The sequence below is a fragment of the Schistocerca americana genome, chromosome 3 (assembly GCF_021461395.2).
Source record: "Schistocerca americana isolate TAMUIC-IGC-003095 chromosome 3, iqSchAmer2.1, whole genome shotgun sequence".
Lineage (NCBI taxonomy): Eukaryota > Metazoa > Arthropoda > Insecta > Orthoptera > Acrididae > Schistocerca > Schistocerca americana.
The window spans coordinates 766,484,794-766,500,237 of NC_060121.1; the positions used below are offsets into that span (position 1 = coordinate 766,484,794).

The window sequence follows — 15,444 nt, forward strand, 5'->3', positions numbered from 1 at the left end:
AAGGTGTTAAAACGCAGGTAACACAGTATGAACAAGTTTGAGTTGAAGCAAAGTACTGCATTTTACCGTATAGATATTTCTGTTATCTTTTGAAACGTTATTGTTAGAACCTTCCTTTCACTGCTGTTGAGAAAATGACGAAACTGCAGACATCTAAATGAATAATAATTCATCTTCACCATTAATTTAGCTTCTGGAAATGAAAATATGGCATCGTTGGCCGCGAGGCCCCTATCCGGGGAAGTTCGGCCGCCAAGTGCAAGTCTTATTTCATTCGACGCCACATTGGGCGACTTGCGCGCCGATGATGAGGATGAAATGATGATGAGGACAACACAACACCCAGTCCACGAGCGAAGAAAATCTCCAACCCGGCCGGGAATTGAACCCGAACCCGCTTGCATGGAAGGCAAGCACGTTACCACCCAGCTTTTTTTGTTTTTTTTTTCGTCGCTGTATCCATTTTTTCTTTTTTCTTTTTTATTTTTTTGTTTTTTAACCACTTTTTTATTTTTTTATTTTTTTAAATTTTATTTTGGGGTGGTAGTGGACCGGTGGGGGCTCGGGGGGCAAAGTGGGCAGGGGTCGAAACCCGAGGCCTGGCCACAGTGTCCCCCTCACCACCACCGAGCCTGTGGTGCTTAGGGAAGTGGGAGACACAGGAATCAACAGTAGTGGAAGGCGTTGTTATTTATTTATTTGCATGTGTTTTTGTAATATTCACTATTATCATGAAATTATGTGAACACTTCGGCGAAAGAGAAAAAGAAATATAAATTCTGGTTAAAGAAAAAGAAAAGGAAAAGGAAAAGGAAAAGCAAAAAGAAGTAAAATCCGCGCAATCTGGGACGCGCTCTCCCATCCGCGGAGGTCAGAAGTAGAATCGATCGTAGGCGGTTTAAACTCAGACACTGCTGGGGGAGGAGGGGTAGGTTGCCTCTGAGCCAGGCACCCCCTAACTCAGTGGAGGTCTAACAAAGACCGCTCGAAGATAGTTAGCAAATAATGTTCGGTAACGTGGCGTGTTTTCGAGAGCTGCATGGGCTGTTCGTAAATAGGTCCAGAAGTCGAGGCGGGATTTAGGTCCATCATGAAAGAGATAAGCGACCGCCCACCCTTTGACTCACGTAATAGCGTGACATTTGGCGGCGGGAAAATGTCTGTCCTTAAACTTTTCACTCGAGGGTAAGCTGGCGGACAATTCAGCTTCTAAAATGGGTGGATAGAACGGATTCTATCAGCCCTCTAGGAGTTCCTCGTAAGGCTAAAAATTATCCATTTTGGTGTAATCGAGATTTTTACAAACCTTGGCCAAGTTTAATCGGTAGCCGCGTTTAAAAGTGTGAAGCTAAGACAATGCTTTCTCTGTTTGGTATCTAGCAATCCTGTGCCTGCTTTCTCGTGGACTCTGGCTGGTGGGTTGCAGAACCTGCTGGCCGTTGGCTAAAGAATCTCTTTCTTGGGAGGTCTGACCCTTTTTGAAAGGTATTTTCTCTCAGTCGCATCCTGTTGGTAGGTGTGTAGAGTAAAGTAGCGAATCGACAGGTGTTGGATGTGTATGCGATGGCCGGCGCACGCAGCCTCCCTTCGCTGTTGCAGAGCAAAAACAGAAGCGGACACGGCTGCGACTCACCGTCGACGCAGACGGCGGCGGCGAAGCTGTCGTGCCTGCCCGGGCAGGCGACGTGGCCCTTGGCGCCGCCGCTGCCGCTGCCGGTGGCCATGGCGTCGTGCACGCACTCGTCCAGCGCCGCCTCGTTGCCCCTGCACGCGACGCCCGCCAGCCACGAGGGCCGGCCCGCGCCGCCGAAGAAGTCGGTCTGCGCCGCGTCGGCCGCGTAGCCCAGGCCCAGCTGCCGGCACACCACGCCGGCCTCCAGCATGCCCCACCCGTCGCCGCACACCGTCCCCCACTCTGAGCACACGACACACAGGGCATCTCTTATCAAAACCTCAGGCAAAAAGCTCGCCCGTAGTGTTCTGTGAGCCACATTTCTCGCGAGCGCGTAGACACAATGATGAGCCTAAAAATTGTGATAACCTGGTTAACAACCTTTTGGCTTATCTTTAAAACACAATATAACAGTGATTCTGCGTCAAATGTATTCAAAACGTCCTTAATACACTACTGGCCATTAAAGTTGCCACACCACGAAGATGACCTGCTACAGACGCGAAATTTGACCGACAGCAAGAAGATGCTGTGATATGCAAATGATTAGTTTTTCAGAGCATTCACACAAGGTTGGCACTGGTGGCGACACCTACAACGTGCTGACACGAGAAAAGTTTCCAACCGATTTCTCATACACAAACAGCAGTTGCCTGGTTGTTGTGATGCATCGTGTAAGGAGGAGAAATGCGTACCATCACGTTTCCGACTTTGATAAAGGACGGATTGTAGCCTACAGCGATTGCGGTTTATCGTATCGCGACATTGCTGCTCGCGTTGGTCGAGATCCAATGACTGTTAGCAGAATATGGAATCGGTGGGTTCAGGAGGGTAATACGTAACGCCGTGCTGGATCCCAACGGCCTCGTATCACTAGCAGTCGAGATGACAGGCATCTTATCCGCATGGCTGTAACTGATCGTGCAGCCACGTCTCGATCCCTGAGTCAACAGATGGGGACGTTTGCAAGACAACAACCATCTGCACGAACAGTTCGACGACGTTTGCACCAGCATGTACTATCAGCTCGGAGACCATGGCTGCGGTTACCCTTGACGCTGCATCACCATGCGCCTGCAATGGTGTACTCAACGACGAACCTGGGTGCACGAATGGCAAAACGTCATTTTTTCTGATGAATCCAGGTTCTGTTTACAGCGTCATGATGGGCGCATCCCTGTTTGGCGACATCGCGGTGAACGCACATTGGAAGCGTGTATTCGTCATCGCCATACTGGCGTATCACCCGGCGTGATGGTATGGGGTGCCATTGGCTACACGTCTCGGTCAAAAAAATGGTTCAAATGGCTCTGAGCACTATAGGACTTAAAATCTGTGGTCATCAGTCCCCTAGAACTTAGAACTACTTAAACCTAACTAACCTAAGGACTTCACACACATTCATACCCGAGGCAGGATTCGAAGCTGCGACCGTAACGGTCACGTGGTTCCAGACTGAAGCGCCTAGAACCGCACGGCCACAACGGCCGGCGTCTCGGTCACCTCTTGTTCGCATTGACGGTACTTTCAACAGTGGACGCTACATTTCAGATGTGTTACGACCCGTGGCTCTACCTTTCATTCGATCCCTGCGAAACCCTACGTTTGAGCAGGATAATGCACGACCGCATGTTGCAGGTCCTGCATGGGCCTTTCTGGATACAGAAAGTGTTCGACTGCTGCCCTGGCCAGCACATTCTCCAGATCTCTCACCAACTGAAAACGTCTGGTCAATGGTGGCCGAGCAACTGGCTCGTCACAATACGCCAGTCACTACTCTTGATGAACTGTGGTATCGTATTGAAGCTGCATGGGTAGCTGTACCTGTACACGCCATCCAAGCTCTGTTTGACCAATGCCTAGGCGTATCAAGGCCGTTATTGCGGCCAGAGGTCGTTGTTGTGGGTATTGATTTCTCAGGATCTATGCACCCAAATTGCGTGAAAATGTAATCACATGTCAGTTCTAGTATTATGTATTTGTCCAGTGAATACCCGTTTATCATCTGCATTTCTTCTAGGTGTAGCAATTTTAATGGGCAGTAGAGTAGGTTTCTGAATATATGTGGTACCAGATGTCTACACATGTCATGTAATTCCTGTAAATTAAGAGCGCGAAGATGGCATCCATCAACCTTCCAGATGTCTCCCATCAGGTTCAGATCAAGTGAATTTGTTGCCCAAGACATCAGCGTGAGTTCTCTATCACGCTCCTCAAACCATTGTAGCACGGCTCTGGCCTTGTGACGCGGACAGTTAACCTGCTGGAAGTTATCATTGCTTTTGGGGAAGACATCAAGCATGAAGGGATGTAGGTGGTTCATAGTAGTGTTCAGGTACTCTACAGCTGTCATGGTGCCTTCAATTACTACCACAGGTCCCACGAAAGCCCAGGTGAATGTCCCCCATAGCACGATACTGCCTACACTGGCCTGCATCTGTCGTGCAGTCCACGTTTCGAGCAGTTGCTCGCCTGGATGATGACGTGCCCAGACACCACCATTGACCTGACAAGAAACGTGGTTAATCTGGCCAGGCGACATGTTTCCATTGGCCCACGATCCAACCATGACCCTATACCCCCCCTCCCCCCGCCCTGCAATCGTAATTGACTATGGTGTTCGGTCAAAACTGGAATACGTGGGGTCGTCATGTGTGGAGCCTCATGTTCAGCTACGCTCTTTGAATGATGTGATGTGCAACGCTTGTGCCTGGACCAGCACTGTACGTAAGTATCTCATAAAGTAAGCTAGACACGTCATCCTGGACCAGCACTGTACGTAAGTATCTCATAAAGTAAGCTAGACACGTCACCCCGCACTAAGACCATTGCACCACAACAGTGGCGCATTGTCAGAAGCGGCTACATGTTACAAGTTTCCTCAGACAATTCTGCTGCAATACGAATATCAGGTGCATCACAATGTGTGGATGGAATTTTGTGGCAATTGCAGACGTACGCCACAGTTGATGTATATGGGACAGTACGATTCTTGTGGGCAAAACATGTAAACTGCACATAGATTCACTGTTAAATTCTGGCGGTGTAGGGACCAAATGCAGTGTCGTGCCTAGCTGTTTGAACTGCCAAAAGCGGAATGATCTCATTTAAAAATTTCACGAAGGCTGTGGACCTAGTTATCATGAAACTTCTGCATGTGGTTAAGACCGCAGACGGCAGAGTCCAGCCAGTCGGAAAATTGAAAGAACATGAGAATAGGGGGTTTGAGATTTTACCAAATGTAGGACGTTCACGCAGCAGTTCTCGACTGGCTCTGTGACCGAGGAGTAAATTTCTGTGGTCGAGGAAATGAACGACAGGTAGTACAATTGACATCCTACACAGAGAATTGGTGACAGTGCTGAAAATAGTGTCCTATTTCCGTGTCACTTTGAAGTGTAATGCAGGATTCAATAAAAGTTACTTTGCTTGCCATAATAATGCGTAACTTAATTTCTGAAATCCCCTGATACTGTGGCGTCAAGTCTGCCACAATCGCCGCCTGCACTGCTCTACAGAGTCGGTTAGCCTCGAATCACGTTGTGTGGCGTGACATAGAGGTCAAGTAAGTTGTCGTCTATTGGCCTATTGTTTTTTTAAATGTTTTCACCGTCCTTCGACCACTTTCGATAGAAGCTCACAACAATAGCATGTAAATAGCTGACCTGCTCCGCCATTTCCGAGATACTGATTCTCTGATGCCGCGCGATGACTTTTTGCCCTTCGTCAAAGTTGCTTATGTCAGTAAACTTCCCCATTTGCAGCAGATATCGTCCCAGCGTGGAATGTCAGATCCCTTAACTGGGCAGGTAGATTAGAAAATTTAAAAAGGGAAATGGATAGGTTAAAGTTAGATATAGTGGGAATTAGCGAAGTTCGGTGGCAGGAGGAACAACACTTTTGTTCAGGTGACTGACAGCCTTGGGAGAGCCAGTCCTGAAAAAACTCTACGATCTGGTGAGCAAAATGTATGAGACAGGCGAAATACCCTCAGATTTAAAGAAGAATATAATAATTCCAATCCCAAAGAAAGCAGGCGTTGACAGAAGTGAAAATTACCGAACGATCAGTTTAATACTCGTAAGTCAGGGCTGCAAAATACTAACGCGTATTCTTTACAGACGAATGGAAAAACTGGTAGAAGCCAACCTCGGGAAAAATCAGTCTGGATTCCGTAGAAATATGGGATCACGTGAGGCAATACTGACCCTACGACTCATCTTAGAAGCTAGATTAAGAAAAGGCAAACCTACGTTTCTAGCATTTGTAGACTTAGAGAAAGCTTTTGACAATGTTGACTGGAATACTCTCTTTCAAATCCTGAAGATGGCAGGGGTAAACTGCAGGGAGCGAAAGGCTATTTACAATTTGTACAGAAACCAGATGGCAGTTATAAGAGTCGAGGGACTGAAAGGGAAGCAGCGGTTGGGAAGGGAGTGAGACAGGGTTGTAGCCTCTCCCCGATGTTATTCAATCTGTATATTGAGCAAGCAGTAAAGGAAACAAAAGAAAAATTCGGAGTAGGTATTAAAATCCATGGAGAAGAAATAAAAACTTTGAGGTTCGCCGATGACGTTGTAATTCTGTCAGAGACAGCAAAGGAATTGGAAGAGCAGTTGAATGGAATGGACAGTGTCTTGAAAGGAGGATATAAGATGAACATCAACAAAAGCAAAACGAGGACAATGGAATGTAGTCAAATTAAGTCGGGTGATGCTGAGGGAATTAGATTAGGAAATGAGACACTTAAATTAGTAAAGGAGTTTTGCTATTTAGGGAGTAAAATAACCGATGATGGTCGAAGTAGAGAGGATATAAAATGTAGACTGGCAATGGCAAGGAAAGCGTTTCTCAAGAAGAGAAATTTGTTAACATCGAGTATAGATTTAAGTGTCAGGAAGTCGTTTCTGAAAGTATTTGTATGGAGTGTAGCCATGTATGGAAGTGAAACATGGACAATAAATAGTTTGGACAAGAAGAGAATAGAAGCTTTCGAAATGTGGTGCTATAGAAGAATGCTGAAGATTAGACGGGTAGACCACATAACTAATGAGGAGGTATTGAATAGAATTGGGGAGAAGAGAAATTTGTGGCACACCTTGACTAGAAGAAGGGATCGGTTGGTAGGACATGTTCTGAGACATCAAGGGATCACCAATTTAGTATTGGAGGGCAGCGTAGAGGGTAAAAATCGTAGAGGGAGACCAGGAGATGAATACACTAAGCAGATTCAGAAGGATGTAGGCTGCAGTAGGTACTGGGAGATGAAGAAGCTTGCACAGGATAGAGTAGTATGGAGAGCTGCATCAAACCAGTCTCAGGACTGAAGACCACAACAACAACAATGATTCCCCATTCACCTCTTCTGCCTTTGCACACTTTCCTTACCGCTTCACTCCCCCACAGCGCTGCCAGACGGCATTCAATATCGCAGTGGGCAGAGGCCATAGTTTTTAGGCTCATCTGTGTGCGAACACGCAACAGTGCCGTCCCACTACGCCTGGGCGCGTTGGGAATGCCAACGGCAGGCAGGCCACGCTGAGCAGCTCACTAGTCGCTCGCTAGCCGTCACCATTGCGAGCAGCGTCCTAACGAGAGGCTCACGAGAAACTCGCCTCGCAAGTGTATACTGTACGCACCTTTATATTTCTACATTCTGAATGTACGAGTGCGATGTCAAAAGTTCTCGCTCTACCACTTGAAAAAAAGTGCCTTTAATGAACAAAGAATCTTAATTTTCGTTAAAATCCGTTTGCAGTTTGATGTGTTTAGTTTAGTGCTTTTTCCTCGGAGAAGGTGTGCATCTACTGTTGTCATCATTTTTCCGTGTTTAAAAAGTTTGCTAGTCACTGATTTAATTAGATGTGGGGAATAGGAGGAAGTGCCAAACGCAATGTATGCTGTAGATCAGTGGTTCCCGACAGGTGGTCCGGGGGTCCGCGAGCTATGCCACAGGGGTCCGCAAGATGCTATTAGAATAAAAAATATATTAAATATATTTCGTATGATAACAGATTTTTTGTTTTGGCCGCTTCCTGCATGAGCAGAGCTTTAGCGAACGCTAACTTTTGCGTCTAGCGTCTTCCTAGAGCCAACTGACACTAGCACGCAAACGTATAAAAAGACTCTTAATTTGGCTTTTTTAGGTACTTGATACTGTGATATGACAAGGTACCAATCATGCTCGATGAGGGTGCCCTCGAGAAAATTTTGTTGGGAACCGCTGCTGTAGATGTTTCAATAGTTCGTGATCCAAATCCTGCAATTTTCTTGTTCCCAAAACAACTCCCATTGTACAGATGAAAGATACTTTTTCTTTGTTTTGTAATTGAGGCTACGTCTTACGTACGGCGTGGATACAAAGAAACTAGTAATGAGGTTAGGGTACTGAAGGGGACGTCGAATCAAGCAAAATTTTCCACGGATCCGCAGATCGGAAATAAACCGTTATGAAATCGCAGCCGTAAAACGAAGCGGATTGTTGACGAGCACTCGGAAGTATGCACATTTTAAATTAACTCCCCTCACCCTGGTAATATGTATTATGCTAAAGACAATAGTTATTCATTAAATTAGCAAAAGTTGCTGGTTTCCGTTGAAGGATCAATGCTAGATAAAGTTTAAGCTTCTGTCCATGGTTTGTTAAGTTAGACACTAATTTTCTGTGACGTTTACTGGGTAAAGCTTGACTATTAATTAACTACGCCAAATTAATTTGTTCAGATGATAAGCTGCATTGCAGAAACATCACTGCTGTCGGATTGTCGACGTGTGGTACTATAAGGCGCAACGTTATTGATATTGAAATCTAAATGCCAAATGTTTCATTTTATGTTAATGTACAGAGAGCACCAATGAACTTCTGTTGTCACATGTACAGTAAATCCATAAGTGTGAACTAAGACAATGATGACAAAAACTATAGAAATTAATTTCCAAAATAGTTTTTGTTGATAGTGTTCCACAGCTTTGATGATATTAGAAATGACATACTGTAACACGTGAAGCTGATGTATAGTTAGAATTTAATTTTACGACCGGTTTTGGCCACAGATAATTTTCCAGTACAATTTTTTTAATAGCCTCCCCCTCCCACAACACCTGCTATTAACGACAATTTATACCGGAAAATGATCTCTGACGGAAATCTTTCGTACAATTAAAAATAAATTATACAGCAACTTCACGTGTTACAACTTATAATTTCTAAGAAATTACCTTAAATAATTTTTTCTGAAGTCATAGTTTTTACAGAAAATTCTCGAAATTTCTGCCTCCAAACTTGCTACGAAACTGACATCGTCGAAGAAATGATGGGCGCTCGTTCTTGGACAAAACCGCAGCGCTAGGCACTACCAAACACGTTCGTTTACCGCACAGATTTCGTGCGATCGTCGCTGATTGGCTCTCGTCTTATGACCATAGTTCCACGACACTACATCTCCTATCTGTGGTTATCTGGAAAATTTTGCTAACGTCCTTCTCTGAACTTATTATCAGCTTGGTTTACCCACCCTGTATTTTTCATCTGTTTGGTGCATATAACTTTCGCAGTATTCAGTTTACGAACCTTCATTAGCCTTTGATGAATTTCAGAAATTAGCCGTCCAAAACAAAGAATTGCTGATGACACGCTGTTTCATACAGGGTAACAACAAAGAGTCGTTAAGAACAAAACTATTTCTCGTAACAAGTTAACGTTTGGGTTACGGTGTTGTTTAACATGCAACAACATGAAAACAACAAAATTTCTATGCCCCGAAGTGAAATTTTCATGTTTCCCTGATAATCAGATACAATATTTGCCTTCGATAACATGTAGCCTGTAAGTGCAGAGGGTAGGATGAAAATAATGCTAAGCAAGAGGTCGTATCTCTGATGCTGTTGTCTTTATAGCGTTTATATTTAGTGAATCAACAAATATAAAACAGGTCTGACAAGCTGTTATCTATTGCAGTGTTGCGAGTAAACTTACGGAACTGAAAAGAATATGAGAGTATAGGACCTAGGTGTCGAGATTATTAGCTATTTATGTATTTATTATACTTGACAAGATAAGAGCTTTCAGGCTATCTTATACTTAGTTACGCGTTCTTGAGATTTCTTTTCACAGTCAGTATTACGTTGTGCACTATAAACGAGTTACACATAATAACAATTATTATTTTATAGTAATTGACATAATGTTACAGTTATGTCAGCCCCGTTAACATTTAGTAAATGTTTCACAATACAACGTTCCTGTCAAATGGGAGTAATGAGACAATGCATGATAACAGTACTGAAAGAATGAATCTCGAGAAGTTAACTGGCTCTAGGAAGTGCGAAAAATTACAGGTAAGTTTGCCTAGGAGATAGTAAAACGAAACAAAAAACAGCAGTGGAGGTAGAAACGGAAAAAAAACATTAAATGGAAACAGAAGTGAGGAAAGCTAAGGCAATGAATCAGAGAGTTGTTCGTTGTCGGACAGGAGGAAGACTGAGAAGGAGGCTAAGTCAATGATGATTGCTTTCGTCTGTAATGCAACGACCTTTATATAGACGCATGTTATTCGGTAGTTTGCTTCACAGATGCATGGGTGAAATGATGAGGGAGGAGGACAAATATTAGGAGTTGCGCGGTACGTGTCATATCTTGTATTACTGTTATGGAATGACAATCATAATTTTATTTGAGCTGTGATACTGATGAGTCCAGCCGACCAAGAAACACATTTTGTGTCTGCTCTCATCCACGCAAACCGAGCCCAAGGACTAACAGTCGAATGCTACACACATATCTTACAAATGCAAGTTTTCCTGCACCGTACTGGGCGTGGTAATGTGTTGTCCTTTTGGAGTTTCGATAATTTTGTCCACTTCCTGTATATTTCGATATGGTCCGAGTAGGTGAAACTCCAGGCGACTCGAGCTTTCGTAAGATATGTATGTAGGGTTGCCATACGTCGCGGATTTCGCGGACAGTCCGCGATTTTATGCTCGAAGACGGGTGTCCTGGACGAAGAGGAAAATTTCCGCCAAAAAAGTGGCTAGTAAGTAGAAAAATTTTTTATGCAAGTTTTGCGACTGGTCACTGGTCAACTGTTTCAAAATGGCTCTGAGCACTATGGGACTTAACTTCTGAGGTCATCAGTCCCCTAGAACTTAGAACTACTTAAACCTAACTAACCTAAGGACATCACAGACATCCATGCCCGAGGCAGGATTCGAACCTGCGAACGTAGCAGCAGCGCGGTTCCTAGAACGGCTCGGCCACTCCGGCCGGCGGTCAAGTGTTTCATAACTCCTGCAAACTTGACGATAGCCATTGAAGCCTGTGTTGATATTCCGTGTCACTTCATAATCACTCGGCTATTTTCAGAACAGATTGTGGAAGCAGTGCAATAATCGATTCTTTGCGAGTGTTTCAGTTTTCCGCTGTTGGTTCACAACGTCTCTGCTGTCGGTACCTGATATACTTTGGTCGTGTAAAGTTAAGATTCAGCTGTACGAAGTGTACTTCTGGTGTTGTTATTGCACAGAATTTGAAATTTAAAATCTCGAAACGGAAAGTACATTTTCGAAAAGAATATATTGATGCGTTTCCAAGTATTAAACGTGGAAGAAACGAACATGAGGCTATTCGCAAAGTGTGTGGGTAAGTACAAAGTGGTTCAAATGGCTCTGAGCACTATGGAACTTTGCATCTGAGGTCATCAGTCCCCTAGAACTTAGAACTAAGTAAACCTAATAACCAGGATTCGAACCTGCGACCGTAGCAGTCGCGCGGCTCCGGACTGAAGCGCCCAGAACCGCTCGGCCACCGCGACCGGCGGGTAAGTACAATGGATTATAAGTACTTACCAGTAAACAATGCCTATCATTTGTAGAAAGCATACAAATGAGTATTATAATTGTTCAGATTACTCAACTGTACATGTTTAAAAACCAAGTCTCCTGCAATTTTATTTTCTGCCGATAGTTTTCAGTTAATGAAAAAAAATATTTTCACCGTGCCATCAAATTTGGTTTTCAGGATGACCATAATTACAACTTCTTTGCTGACAGAATTACTGTTTGAAGCCGGCCTCGGTGGTCTAGCGGTTCAGGCGCTCAGTCCGGAACCGCGGGACTGCTACGGTCGCAGGTTCGAATCCTGCCTCGGGCATGGATGTGTGTGATGTCCTTAGGTTAGTTAAGTTTAAGTAGTTCTAAGTTCTAGGGGACTGATGACCACAGATGTTAAGTCCCATAGTGCTCAGAGCCATTTGAACCATTTGAACTGTTTGAATTATGGTAATTATGAAGATTAGGCTGACGTGCAGAAAGGTGAAGGACATTGTGTGATTCCAGGTTTCAACCACATCTTCATAATTACCACTGTAAAATAATGATGAAGACTCAACTGAAATGCGAACCAATGGTCACTTGCACAACATATCGGTCCGTGTTTCAACCACATCTTTATAACAACCGAATTTTGTCCCTGATTTTCGTCCTCGGATTATGGCAACCCTAGATGTATGTAGCATTCGACTGATTGGTCATGTTAGTTCTTATGCTCAGTTTGAGTGGATGCGAGTAGACATGCAACGTGATTTTCACACACACTGACCTTTTTTTTGTGATGACACGGTTGGAGAGTGCGACATTCAGTTCTGCAGTGAGTTTTGCAGCTGTCATCCTATAATTTTTTTCACAATCTTCTTCACGGTCTCGATAGCTCAGAAGGAAGTATCGTCCGCTTTCCCTGTGTCCGGTATAAATCTTCGGTACGGTGCCTCTTGAAACACCAAAGACATCGGCTAACTTGGTTAAGAAAGCACCCACCACACGAGCACCAACAATTAGCCACATTCGAATTCACTTTTCCGGCATAATACACTCACAAAAACTACGCAGAACACTGTTCTAACTGCGACTGACATAGCAACGTCGTGCACAGGTGCGGTTCGCTGTCAAATACAACAGCGCAACGGAGGTGGCATCTGTATTTATGTGCAAGCGGGCAGATCTCGCGGGGTTCCCATGTTTTTGTCCAGACCTTGTGTAACACTAGTAAAGATTCGTCAGCGCCAATGACGGAGCTAATTTTAGTCTTATTAAAAGCGAAAATATTCTTCTTAACTTTTGAAATGCAAATAAGCAAGAGAATGATTTCTTGCATAAAACGACAATTGATGCGGCGTTTAGATGCTTATCCAGGACCTTCCTAAGATCTTTAACTACTCTCTGTTAAGGTAAAAAGTTACCCTTAAGGAGAGTGGGAAGAAAAGTTCTTCAAAAATGATCGCTGATCAACTTCTGGTGAGATATGAATGTCCCAATTACGACTGCTGACAGATCAGTTTCAGACGCAATTTTTGCCATCTTCTTAGATGAAGATCATCATTTATGCCTGAGACCGGAGAAGCAATGCCCTTGGGACTGTCAACTGGACGCCATCAACGTACATGTTACAGGAAAAACATACGAGAAATACAACGTAATTCAAGGGCAAACGCAACGGCAGATGGATTAACCCTGACGAATGTTCAAATGGCTCTGAGCACTATGGGACTTAACATCTGAGGTCATCAGTCCCCTAGACTTAGAACTACTTAAACCTAACTAACGTAAGAACAGCACACACATCCATACCCGAGACACTGCGACCGTAGCAGCAACGCGGTTCCGAACTGAAGCGCCTAGAACCGCTCGGGCACAACGGCCAGCTAACCCTGACGAAGTTCTGGGAGCATATTTTTTCACGATTAGTGCACCATTACACCGGCGACCCGTCGATAACTGTTTCACAGTTAGATGTCAACCACATGAGTGCACACACTCACATATTCAGTTATTATTTTCGTAATAGCGAAATTTCGGGATCAACTGCATCAGACTCGTAGCTGAAATCAAGCACCAGCAAAATGGTCGTTTCCCGTCCATGGCGTTTTTGAGGTCGCCAGTAATTTTAATTAATGAAGTTGTATTGTGGAGTCTTCGGAATCCCAATAAATATTTATTATGGATGTGAAAGTGTTAAGGTAGTACACGAACTGATCATGCACTATATACGTGACGTCAACAATACGGGTGCTTTCTTCTTTTTAACTAAATAATCACTACAGAAATGAATCTGATGGGCCAAATCCAGCGATTATGGCGGCTATTTTGTACATCCGATTTTCTCCTTCCAGGTGTAACGAGAGATGGCTTAAAGAATGCAACGCACGCTCTTGACTTTAGTGTAGAGCGGTACTGCCCTAATGAAAAACGATTCCCAGTGGCAACTATGGATACATATAATTTTCCAGTGTATCTAGTAAAGTCTTACAAGTCAGTAGACTCTATAAAGAAAACGATCCATTGGTACAAATAGTCATCGGACAGCACTACAGATTCATCTTCGAGCTGTCATGTTCATACTCAATCGGATTTACAGATTTTCAGCCAACAAAACTCTGCAATAGTACAGTACATGTTCACTTTACGACAGACATGAGATGTGCTATCATAGACACGTTGTCGTAGCGTTGCAACATGAACTCAATAAACTGTTTCAATATATGTGATAAAACTCGCGGAAAGGCATGAAGCATTTAATTCCTGACACCAGAAACGTGAACGTTTGCATGCTACATCATTAATCGTGGATATCTGTATTTCTTTTTGTATTTGTTTTTGCACTTGTTTACCGAAATCGCTGTATTTTCGTAGAATACTGATGAGAGCGGGGGAATATCTACCATTTTCAGTCGGAGAGGAACGTGGAACAAACTTCACCATTTCCTTAAGGGAAACCATAATACGCATTGTGGTCTCTCTTGAGTGGAAGAAAATTGACACAGTCAAGTGAACAGCCGGTCAGGTACCCACACGAATCACCGCGTGTCGCGTCAGTGTTATCAAGTAACAAAAGTGTTTCGAAAATTTCTTTTCATCTGTTTAAATCTCTATACAGGGTATCACAGGAACGTTCATTTGAGGCAGAAAACTTCATATGCACATATGTCCTATTCCGAAAGGTTTTCGAGATAGCCTCACCTTAATTATTCTTGTAGAGAGGGAGATTTAGGGATCGTAGCATATTTCTAAATTCGTTGCAGATAAAGGGTTTTCGAATTTTTCTAAGAACTTTTCATCAGGTAACTACACCTTTCTTGCGGTTCATTTAGATATTTCAAACATCCACAAGGGAACAGAAAAGAAACAGACTAAACCCGATACGAAATACGCTCTGACGTGCACCGACAAGCGGTTTGAGTAGTTGGATATGGGCCTGGATAATAAAGAACGTGGTAGTAAGGAATTATTGACTGGGCAGACTGATTTGATAGATACAAAATGTGACCTGGATCAGCAATAAATTAAGAAAACTGTGGCTTGGAATGACAGGTTGGAAGCACGATCCGCGACAGTTGGACAGTAGCTCTTTGTAAGATACACTGCGACTGCTTTTGTTTCCAGATTGATCAGAATAATATTTCTGAATTTGTGTTAAGAATAGTGATTACAGGTGACAGTGTTCTCCATATGAACAACAATGAAACTTGAGGAGCCATGGGTGGCCGAAACGGCCTCTGGACTCACCAGAATCCCCGAACTTGACCTCGACGCGACCTTCCGTAGGAACTCGTCCGCCAACCAGCCTCACCTTCATCTTGTGCTTCGTAGCGTCCTGCAACAGAAAGTTGATGTATTTACTATCTCTGGAGGGCAGCACTACTACAATTGCTTATGGATGCAAAAGCCAAAGTAATTGTTAAAGCTCACAAAAATGTCACCCAAGTTTTGTAAGAGAACGTGTC

At 43.8% G+C, this 15,444-nt stretch overlaps 1 protein-coding gene across 1 annotated transcript in view; it reads right to left on the minus strand.

The window, feature by feature from the left end:
* LOC124605213 (lysyl oxidase homolog 3) overlaps positions 1–15,444 on the minus strand; it is a 122,393-nt gene that overhangs the window by 32,441 nt on the left and 74,508 nt on the right. The window contains exons 4-5 of the mRNA XM_047136759.1: positions 15,227–15,314; positions 1,634–1,915 (exon numbers count right to left, since the gene is read on the minus strand). Coding sequence (XP_046992715.1) covers positions 1,634–1,915; positions 15,227–15,314 — 370 coding nt within the window. The remainder of the gene's footprint in view (positions 1–1,633; positions 1,916–15,226; positions 15,315–15,444) is intronic.